Raw genomic sequence first — 11,799 nt, 5'->3', positions numbered from 1 at the left:
TGGGGGGGGGGGGGGAGGGTAGACCTGCAATTTACCTTTGTCATTTTAATATCAAAGCAAAACAAATAAAAAAGATCTGTTCCCGTTTGAAGTTTGGCTTAGTAAAAGTGAGAAGATGTTTACTTTTTGAAATTCAGTAATGCCTCTGGAACTTTAGTCAGTGCTTAGTTCATTGTTTGGACTTTTTTTCCCTTCTTTTTCTCTAGTGGAACTTCCCAAGTGCCATGCTGACAAGGAAAGCAGGAGCTGCCATTGCTGCTGGGTGTACAGTGGTGTTGAAGCCTTCGGAGGAGACACCCTTCTCTGCCTTAGCTTTGTGTCAGGTGGGAATCCTCTTCTTCTTGTTCAAATGCCAGCTCTCAAACAGACGTTATATTTGCACATAAATATATGACACTGGAAAATCAAGGCTTATGGCTACTCCAGCTTGAAGAAAATAAATACAATTTTTTTTTGCATTTATGGGGCTTGGATTGCTCTTTGTGTTACATTATATATTCATGATGATATCTTTTTCAGTTTTACATCACAGTCATGTAAGCTTCTGAAATCGTACTGCTTTTAGATGGCTTCTGTTAATTTGATTGTTCTTTTATCCTCAGCTGGCAGAGGAAGCTGGCTTACCGGCTGGAGTTCTCAATGTTGTGACTGGCAGCCGAGACAACGCAGCTGCCCTTGGGAAAGAGTTGTGTGAGAGTCCTATCGTGTCCAAGATCTCCTTCACAGGTTCTACTGCAGTGGGAAAGGTGAACACACCTAGATATATTACTGTATTCTCTGTGTCTGTTTTCAGTGAGTTGTGTAGGGTATGTTTATGGCTTTATGTCAGTTCTGTTGGTTGATAATTACATGCGCATACTTGAGTGACTTTGACGGATGATGTGGTATAGTTTGCTCTTTCTGCTTCTTTTAAGTGTTGTTTTAACAGATTGGAAATATGTGATTATGCTTGATTTATATGCCTTAGTATTTGCTTTTGTCCCAGTCATGCTTTGAGGGTAGTTGGTGGGTGCTCTTGTTTTGCCTGCTCCTTCTGTTTTTTTCCAGTAGTTTGTCCTAATTTCTTTGAGTAGTTTAAATAATCTCACAGTATCAATAGTATCGAGATTCTTTCACACTGGGAGTAAGCATATGAAGTGTCGGGTGTTTTGCATTATCACTGTACGCAATTTGTTGTCAGTGTCTTTAGCAATAGGTGTAAATAACAAAGCTCTAGACTTATATCTTTTTTAGGCAAAACGTTTCTTTTCTTACCATTTCTCTGGATATTTTGATGTGTTAAAAACCTATTGCGGAGTAATCAGTATAAAATAAAGCTGTTCGGATATCACAATAAACAGTCTGTACGCATGAAAAGACTGAGTTTTATTGCTTGTTGAATAATAGATATCATTTGTATAGCGCAAATTCCCGCTCAGCAGCAAGCTCTGTGGGCTGTACAATCTATACTGTATCATAATCACCATTAATCAAAATGTTATGATCATGTGTAGGGAGGTCCATTATGGATCCTGTTTTGTAAATGGTGAAAAGAAAGTTATTACTGCATTTAGAGTTATAGTTTTTGTAGTTGACACTAATGTTATGTTTCCCTAAATATTTTACTGCAAAAATGCATTGCTCTACTATCATGTTAACTTAGTATCTAATTTTTACTTTTTAAAAGTGTTTTGTTAACGAAATGTGTATTTGGGATTTTTTCAGTCTCTTATGTACTGTACTTATGTAGGCCCTACAGTTGATACTTCCTCAGGTTTCTAAGCGAACCAATATGGGCTTAGTTGTCTGGCACGAAGTAGTTCAGAGTTCAATTTTGTGCAGCATCCATATTAATGGTGTTCTTCTCAACATACTTTCGGTCTTCTACTGGTGTCCTGATCAGGAACTAGGTTCCCTGCCTTCAAAATGACTTTATCTGTATCTACCAGGGTGGTCACTCCTACAACAACAAAAAAACACCCTCCGAACAAACAAAAATACTAATTAATGTTTTTGTTATTAATCTTGCTCCTTCTATTTGAGTCTTATTGGTGTTTCTTCAGATTCTCTTATCCCAGTGTGCCAGCACAGTGAAGAAAGCCTCCCTGGAGTTGGGCGGCAATGCTCCTTTCATTGTGTTCAACAGTGCAGATGTCAAAACGGCTGTGGCTGGGGCCATTGCCTGCAGGTTCAGGTGTTCTGGACAGGTGAGTTTGTTGCTTGGTAAGTGTATTTACTTAATTACTCAATCCCTTCCTTCCTTCTTCCCTTCCTTCTTTTCACTATTACTGCGATATTGCTAATCTGTTTGTAGTGTGTACTGTTGAGGAGTACCACTGGTTGGTTGGACCATTTTATTATCCCTTCGTCCCTTTGTTTTTTTTGGGTCTATCTCTTGTTCGCTGGCTGCTATTGTGTGGGTATGCTTCTCCCATTCTCAAATTACTTGAAAAATAATCTGTTCATGGGAAAGTCAGGCTGCTATTGTGCTGGCTTTCAGTAAACTACAAATCAACATCTCAGTAAACAGCACATCAACATCTTAATAAACTACTTTACTTTTCTTTACTTACTTTTCCGATCCAGCGGCCATCTGAGTTCTAGCCCTTCGGCCTGCAATAAACTGCAAATCAGCATCTCAGTAAACATTGTTTCAACGTCTCAGTATACTTCAAATCATAATCTCAATAAACTACAAATCAACATCTCTGTAAACTTTAAATCGTTATCTCAATGAACTACAAATCAACATCTCAGTAAACGTTATCTCATGGGTGGTTGGCGGGTGCTCTGGTGAAGTTTGTTTCTTCTTTCCTATCAAACATCTATCGTCCTTATCTCCCCTTCTTCTTTTTTATGTTTGTTACTCTCTTGTAACACCTAATCTTCTGGCGCTCACATGACCTAATGCAGTTGCAGATGCCGTAAAACCTCTACTAAAACTTTAAAAAACTAAACATTATCTCAACATCTTAGTTAAATACCAGTCAACACAACAGAAAACAATACCTCATCTCTGTAAACTATAAATCAACAGGTCTGTCATGGGTTTTCTGTAAGCCTATATTGACATGTATGTGCTTTTCAGACTTGCATCTGTGCTAACCGTTTCCTTGTGCAAGAAGGAATCTATGACGAGTTTGTTCAAGCTCTTGGTCAGGCTGTCAATGCCCAGCTGAAAATGGGAGATGGTTTTGAGTCCAGCACCACTCAGGGGCCACTCATCAATGCAAAGGCTGTGGTAAAGGTAAGGGAAAGACGCAAGTTTCATTTGTGGGGTTGGGGGGAGGGTCTAACGTGTTTGCATGATGAGTTTGCTCGTCATGTTATTTCAGTGTAGCTGAGTCAAGAGAGCGGTATGAATGCTCGTACAGTAGAACATGACTATAGCGGCACCCGCTGCAGCGGGACCATCCCTTCAGAGGGATTTGACCGGAATCCTCCTTTTTTTTCCTATGTAAACTCATTTACTTATGCTTGGGTTTAGCGGGGCAAGGAAAGTCAGAACTTAGATACAGCGGAAGAGATCGAGCGAGCTCTTGCTGAGGGGAAAGCAGGTTAGGGGGTGGGGGTGCTGTAGGCAGGCTCCAAACAGGCAGTCATTCGTGCGCGTTGTGATTGGCCAGTCCAGTGATGAGTGAGGTGGCGCAGGCGGCAGAGAGAGATGGTGCAGAGAGACGCTTTATGTGAACCACTCCAAAAATGCTGTGCCAAGGCCTAGGCAAAAAAGTGAAAGAAGAGAAGAGTTTGTGATTCCTGATTCACTGAATTGCGATCGTTGATGCACTTCACCAGTTCTACAGTAGGCCTACCGATACGATAGACAGCACAAGCAACAAGACAGAGGAAAAGATGGCTTCCAACAAAGACAAAAGGAAATGCTTCTCACTCGAATTAAAGGTCGAGATATTCAACGAAGTTGACAAGAAAAGGAAGACTAATCTATCTTAAGCGCAATATTTTTTTATATGGAAGGGAAGTAATCATGTGGATATGTAGAAATTTTTCAGTAATTCGGCTTTGCATTCCTAACTTGCCAACAGCAGGATTTTTCTTCTGGAACCAAAAGTCCCGCTCTAGCCATGTTCTACTGTACTGTTCCTATGTGTATGTTAGGGGTCTAAAACTGAGGGATGTGCTTAACGCCCTTCTAGATCAGCCTCACCAGAGGTTAAGATGACAAAATGGAAACCAAGGTACCTATGTGATCCATTTTCATCATCATCATCCTCGTCTTTGTCTTCATTGTAGTTTGTTGCAATAACAATTAGAGGGGAGAGTTTTCAATTCCAGCATTTGTTACAACAAAATCCCCACAATTCTTTGTCATCATCATCTTAATCTTCATCGTCATTGTCATTTGTTGTAAAAACAGATGAGCATTTTCAGTTCTAGCACTTATCGATGAAAGATTTATGTACCCCAATTTCTGCTGTAAAAGGTTCAATGTTTTGACCAAGAAGATTTCATCCTCATCTTAATCCTCAACATTACTGTTGTCATGACCACATTTGTCATCATCACAGTTAAAAGTGTTCTTATGCTATTTATCAATTCTTCAGTATTGTAGAGAATGTTTTCAGTGACATTATGGTAATTCGGCTGTTCTGCACCTTCTTATGTCTTCATGCACCATGATGTGTCGCCTTAAAAAAAGAAAAAACAAAACAAAACAGGGCTGATATATCATATTCTGTCCACTCGTGACTGATATCTTGTCCATATGTGGAAGGTTTTGATATCTTGTTTGTATGTGGCTGATATCTTGTTCATTATATGACTGATATCCTGTCAGCATATGGCTGATACCTTGTCCATACATGGCGGATATCCTATCCACATGTGGATGATTTTGATATCTTGTTCATATATGGCGGATATCCTGTCAACATATGGCTGATATCTTGTCCATATTTGACTGTTGTCTTGTCCACCCATCAGAAACTCCCGCTCAACTGCTGTAGATCAAACAAAGGCTCACGATTTTTCCACTTTCATTCCAATCAGGTTGATGGCTTGGTCAAGGATGCTGTTGGTTCAGGAGCTAACGTTTTGGCCGGTGGTGAGAAGGGCTCCCTCGGTGCATGTTTCTATCAACCAACGGTGTTGTCTAACGTGACCACTGACATGAGGGTGGCACAGGAGGAGATATTTGGACCCGTGGCAGCTTGTATCAAGTAAGTCACTCTGTTTCTATCAAGATATCCCAATTTCTAGTCTCTCTGCTTCTGTGTCTTTCAGATCGTTTGAGTGAACTAGTAAAAGAAAAATAGTGGGAGGGAAAGAATTTTAAAAAACAATTAAGAAAATAGGTCAGAAAAAAATAAGAGTTTTTTTATATTCCACATAGTGTTTAATTTATGCATATGGGTGATATTTTGTTACATCTATCTTCATAAAGTACTAAGGATTCTGAAGTTCAATTGTTTTTTGTGACCCAAAATTTAGTTTGTGTTTAGATATCGGTCTCTGAGGCACATAACGGACACATTTCCCAGGTCCTGATTTTTTTCTTACATGTATTTTCTTTTTATTCATAACACGTACCTAACGAAGTTGATATACAGTCAGACTCGGATATAACAGGAGAGATGGGACCAGCAGTTTTTCCTTGTTATGAGCGAGTCCTGTTATAACCATTATCAAGGGAAACTACCAGTACCATTGCACCTTCAGCTTACTATATATATTCAATTACCGCAGGTCCTTTTCCAGTGGGCTGTTTTGCCTGCACCGAGACGGAATTGATCAATGGTCGCAACACTATGGGGGGGAGGGTGTGTGTATGTGTTTGAAAATCTGTGATCATACACACAGGCGAAATGTCTTGGTTGAGACAAATTTTTATAATTTGACGGATGGAAAGCAAGTTCATGTGCTGCAAGATCACTGTTATATCTGAGTCTGCGCAAATTGAACCCTGTTATAGCCTGGTTCATATTACTTACACTTATAGAGAGAAAAAACGGGAATTTGATTTATTACTGTTATATCCAAATTTCTGTAATAACAGAGACTGTTATAAAGGGACTGAACTGTATACCGGGTAACAGAAAGATTTCTGCATCTTGCTGATTTCGCTTTGTTCATGATAGACTGTATGTAATGATATATGAACAGATTTTATGCAATTACAGTATATTATGGGACCGGCCTTGGAAGTTTGAGGGATCCGTTGTTTGAGGGATATCTTACAAAGATAAAGAAGGAAAAAAAAAACTGGGACCGTTGGCACAGTTCAGCGGATGGGTGATTTCGAGTCTTCTGTGTTCGACCTACCCGTGTTATACTGTATATTACTGTTCTTTTTGTCTGCAGGTTCAAGACAGAGCAGGAGGCTGTGGCTATTGCCAACTCTGTGCGCTACGGATTAGCTAGTAAGACTGTTTTCTGGCTTGTATGATATTTTACAGTGTGTGTGTGTGTGTGTGTGTGTGTGTGTGTGTGTGTGTGTGTGTGAGTGCGTGCAAATGTGCATGTGAGTACATGTTGATATGGTACATAAATATTCTGCTTTCCTCTATTTGTGGGTACAATTGTGCCCGTCAGTGTGTGTCGGTGATGTCGGCTTTGGCCTGGTCAGTAATTTATGGGGTTACTGGTAGTGGCCCCTCTTTCTACTTCTTTTCAGTGTTATTGGTATCCTAATCTGTTGCCGGCAAACTGAAACATTATCACGTTAATTTTCCATTAATTTTATGTTCATGTTGTGCCTTTGTGTATCTATAGGAGTCCATTTCTATCATCTGTGTGCATATTTGTTTTTGTAAACATTTGTTTTCATGTGAGTCTGGTGGGTGAGTGGAGTATGCCACTGGTACGTTCCTCTTTTTTTCTTTCTCTCTGTTGTTTCTGTCTATCTTACCCTGTCCCTGCTCTGAATGACTATTCTGTCAGTGTGGGTCTCCTCACCCAACATAAAAAAGCACAACAAAAACATGTCTGACTTTGGGATGTGTATTTCGTCTGCTCCTCAGGCTACTTCTACACCTCTGACATGGCCCAGGCTTTCAGAGTCTCCGAGGCTTTGGAGTTTGGCATCGTCGGGGTCAATGAGGCTTTGACCTCTGCTGTAGAGGCGACCTTTTGTGGGTGGAAGGAGTCCGGCATAGGCTCGGAGGGCGGAAAGTATGGCATTGACGAGTACTTGGAGATGAAGAGCATTTGCTATGGAGGAATCCAGCCACAGTTGTGAAGGGCCGTGGTTCGCTGAAGACTTAAAATATACAAAATTTGAAAGAAAAAAAAAGAGGTTCCTCTCACTAAATAATGACAATCGTAATTGTTGAAATAGGTGCTGTTTGAGTTGAGAGAAACAGGAGAGAGATGAAAGTTGTTGTTTTTATTGCTCCTAATAGGACCTATTTTTAACAATATGAAACTTTTACATGTATAAATAACCATTTATAACAGAGAGCACAAACATCCAATGCTGACTTTTGATTTTTAACAGTATTGCTGGTCGACATAGTGAGTGCCCGTTGAGTGAAATATTTGTTTTCCTCAAGGGCAAACTACAGTTGCTACATTTCTTTGCACTGTCACTATAGGACGACTTTGATGATGCTAAATTGAAAGCCGTAGCTTCAACTAATAGTGATAATAAATGAATGTTCCCATTGATATGTGATGACCACAACATTAAAATATTTTTGTGTGAAGTTTGAATTTTGAAGAAGTTGGTTCCTGTCTGCATGCCATGTGTATAATAATTGCTGCTTGTTTGGATTTTATTCAAATTGAGCCTCTGAAATAAATGTCCTTTGAAACAATACATTTTTCTATAACATCGTGCAGGTAAGTTTCATGACATAAGACTTATCAATTTGTTCTACATAAACTAGTGATCACAGAATTTATCTGACAACAAAGACAGCAATGTTGCTGAAGTGTAGAGCTAATTGATGTGCCTTATGTCATGAAAGCTGCCTGTGCCTTGTTATATGTTAGGATGATTTTTGTTTGAAAGGAGCTTGATTATCTATGGCGCTTTTAAATTTGTTTGTCAAAGAAATGAGTGTTTTGCTCTAGTATGATTCATGTTTTTACCACTGTTTAAATATATATATATTTGTAGTCCAGGTCAGTCTGGCCAACAGCTTACTTGTGAAAGAAACAGATACTGATGTAAAATTTGTTTTAAGATACATTGTCCTGTTTGTTGATGGTGTATAGCTGGAAGGGTTGGTTGAATAAATCAAAGATTACGCAGCAAAAGATTGTTTTTGCTTTGTGTCCAATAAATCAAGAAAGGTCACAAAGTTGGTAATTCTCAATATGGAAGGTTGAATTTTCAACCTACTGTTGTCGAAAGGTTTCTATCAGCCCTGACTATAGGGTATTGGGGAAAGGTCGTAGTTATACTGTTGTGTCTTAGAAATGACGTGTTTTGCTTTCGCAAAGTCAAATGTTAAGCCAAACATTACCCATTTGGCATTCCTGTTGTGCTGAGATCAGATTTTTTTTCTCAAGTCTTGCTTGAGTGAAGAGCAGCACATCATCACAATAATAGTTGTTGAGTGCTTGGAAAAGCAAGATAAAACGAACAGATGTTACAAAGCGAAAGAAAATAAGTAGGACCTGCCAGTGGTGTGCTTAGACTACCAACTCAGTGAGGTCGATGTTAGAAGGAATTTGATGTATATATATATTATATATATACATCAAATTCCTTCTATTTTATATATATATATATATATATATATATATAGCTAAAGCACTGTACTGCAGACAAATGGGGTTCAAATCCCAAGTTGGAAATCTTGAACTTTTGATAGCTCTCTCACATATGTGAGGCAGCGTGGAGGAATCATGTTCTCGTCAATTTTTGGACATGTACAGATATTGGTATCATCTTAAAGCTTGTTCACTCGTGTTTATTTGGATGAAAAAAATATCTATTTATCTTGAATACAAGTCAAGATGTTTGCGAAAGAAGGAGGTGGGGGTCCCCTGTTTTCAGAGGTAAAATAGTGAGAAATGGCCGCCACAGATTAGTTATTTCCTTAGCTTTAGAGTCCGTGGTAACTGAAAATTTACATTTTTTGTGCCTTTAATTAAATAATGTTTTTCACGAAGATCCACACAGGAATGAGTTCTTTAATGGGCATGAAAGGTGTTGAGGCAAAAAACAAAAATTTGATAAAATTTCACTAACCAGCAGAAAAATGCAAGTTTCTTCTCTTTGATTATTTTGACGAGAGCCTGATTCCCCACGCTGCCTCACATACGGCCCTGTTTTATTGGAGATGTTAAATTTAGGGTGTTGTTACTTGCTGAATAGAAAGAACAGTTGAAACCGTACCATACCTAATAATATTCGGTAACATGAAATTAAAAGTAAATCATGGTAAACAACAGCACCTGTCGGGGAGGGAGGGGGATTCTTTCCCACCTCTAATCGGTTAGATCAAAAGTAATTTTTGAATTTAATAGCCTGCCACATTTTGAGTCTGCTTATTTTTACTATGTAGTAATAGTACATAGTGAAATGTAAAAGTGGCACCTCGAACTACTTTCTGCCTTCCTGTGCATACTTTAACAGCTGCCCGGTACTTGATATCCAACCGAAGGTTGAACGTCGCTCAAAGTTGTTCAAGTTTTTTACATGCTTTAATTATAATTACGGAACAAATTTGTGGCTGAAACTTAAGCCTTTGAACAGTACGCTGTACGTGTATTATAAAGGCATAAAATTAGATATCAGTCTCGAATCGGAGTACGTGTAGCAACTTTTAATTTATATGACAGGTGTGTCCACTTAAACTGACCGGTTTGTTTTCGTTCGACGCTAGCGGCGTGTCTGTATAGTTAAATAAGTGCAGCCTGAGATTCTTTGGCCGCAAAACTAGAACACATGGACTTGAGAAACTACAACTGCAACTGTCTAGAAAAATAGAGGGAAAGAAGAGCAAATCAACATACGCTGATTGCCTGAACAACTTTCTGAGACACAACAATGTATGAAAAAAACTGGGCTGATCAGGAGACTGACAACAAGAAGGAATGGGATACTATAATCGTCGATGTCTGCTCTAGACCTAACACGTGAGGAAAAATAAATATTGTTTTCTCTTTTTCCGAACCACGGCTAGTGATCGGACCGACAATCGGCTTCGGTTTCCAGGCTCCGCTATCCGATTGTTCGACTGATTGCACAGTTGAAGAAAAATAAGACGTAATTAATACGAGTGTCAGTGTAGTACTGTTAATGGTTGCCCGATCATTATAAAATCGATAAAGCCATTACGTGTTTAGAGTGAACAGAACGAAATCCAATATAGGAAGTCAGGGATTAGACGAGGAGGAATGGATCCTACCTCTGAGATAGAGATGAAAAGGAGAAAAACGCTGTTGAAGCCCTGTAGTTGTGGGAGTTTTATGTCCCCAACAACACAATTTAGATCATTTAGAACGTGGGCTGCTTCGGCTAGGTTTCGCCTGTCAGAGCCAACCCGGGCAGAGAGGGACACGACTTCTTAGAAGACAGACGGAGATACCTGATTCGATAACAATTGTCTCCACACAGGAATCGAACTCTCGTTTTCTGCGTGCAACGACAAAGTGACAACACTGACGCCAGTGTTGACTCAACACGAGAGTTATCTATTCTCCACCTGGGCATCGAAATCAGAAACATTTTGCCGAAAGGCTCAGAACTCATCCTTTATTACTTCATACCAAACATTTTCATCATCATCATTGCCTTTCTCACCCTGGGTCAGGGTACAGGCCACGAACAAACACTCTCCACCTTTCCCTATCCTGGGCTAGTCGCTTGATGTCACTCCAGGTCTTCCCACTTTTCTGTACATCCATTTCCGTGATTCTTCTCCAAGTTCCACCAGGTCTTCCCCTTGATCTTTTACCCTGTGGGTTTCAATCTAACACTTTTCTTGTTATGCAGCTGCTTGACTTCCTGAGAGTGTGCCCAATCCATCACCAACGTCTTCTTCCCACCTCATCTCTGACTGGGCTTTGTCTGGTTCTTCTTGATACTTCCTCGTTGGTGATCCTGTCTGTCCATTTGATCCTCAATAGCTTCCCCAGACATTTGTTTTAGAAAACCTGGATCCTCTTTATGCACGTATGGGATGCGTTCCACATCTCACATCCATACAACAAGACTGACTTCACATTTGAGTTGAAAATTCTAAGCTTTGTTCGTAATGAGATATCCCTGGTCCTCCAAATCCTGTTCCAAGAAATAAATGCAGTCTGTGCCTTTCCAATGCGGGACTTTATTTCAGCGCCTGTTCCCCCCTCTCTGTCAATTATACTCCCAAGATAGCAGAAGGATTCTACGTCTTCTAGTGCATGTCCTTGTACTGTGACCTGGTCCTTTCGTAATGCATCTATCCTTAGGACTTTCGACTTTCCGGGGTGGATCCTCAATCCAACAGACTCTGATAGGGTGTTTAAAATTGTTGTTTTTGCTTGTATCTGTTCTTGAATGTGTGACAGAAGCGCCAAGTCATCTGCAAAGTCCAGATCGTCCAACCGTGTCCATGGGGTTCACTGTATAACGTTTCTGTTTCCGCTGGTGGTTTCCTTCATCAGCCAGTCGACCGCCAATATGAAGAGGAACGGTGATAATAAACATCCCTGTCTCACACCAGTCTTGATGTCAAAGTTGTCAGTGAGCTGGCCATCATGTACAACCCTGCAACTTGTCTCTTCGTACATGCTCTTGATGAGGTTCACCAACTTTTGTGGGATTCCATGGTGTCTCAGTATATTCCATAGTGCTGCTCGGTCTATACTGTCAAACATTGTGCTGCCCTAGCATTACAAAGTTCTATCTGACATTTTCGGCCGTTC

General features: G+C 39.9%; 1 protein-coding gene across 4 annotated transcripts in view; it reads left to right on the top strand.

The window, feature by feature from the left end:
- Positions 1-8,196, top strand: part of LOC101849545 (succinate-semialdehyde dehydrogenase, mitochondrial) — a 27,093-nt gene extending 18,897 nt beyond the window's left edge. For all 4 annotated transcript variants that reach the window (XM_005100782.3, XM_013083892.2, XM_013083890.2 and 1 more), the window contains 7 exons: positions 207-323; positions 603-746; positions 2,043-2,186; positions 3,068-3,226; positions 4,987-5,156; positions 6,298-6,356; positions 6,957-8,196. In XM_005100782.3, the coding sequence (XP_005100839.1) occupies positions 207-323; positions 603-746; positions 2,043-2,186; positions 3,068-3,226; positions 4,987-5,156; positions 6,298-6,356; positions 6,957-7,174 (1,011 nt within the window). In that variant the 3' untranslated portion in view covers positions 7,175-8,196. The remainder of the gene's footprint in view (positions 1-206; positions 324-602; positions 747-2,042; positions 2,187-3,067; positions 3,227-4,986; positions 5,157-6,297; positions 6,357-6,956) is intronic.
- Positions 8,197-11,799: the final 3,603 nt, after the last annotated feature.

Source organism: Aplysia californica, unplaced genomic scaffold (assembly GCF_000002075.1).
Source record: "Aplysia californica isolate F4 #8 unplaced genomic scaffold, AplCal3.0 scaffold00260, whole genome shotgun sequence".
Lineage (NCBI taxonomy): Eukaryota > Metazoa > Mollusca > Gastropoda > Aplysiida > Aplysiidae > Aplysia > Aplysia californica.
The sequence above is the reverse complement of the archived record's forward strand: the minus strand, read 5'-3'. Positions and strand labels throughout refer to the sequence as shown.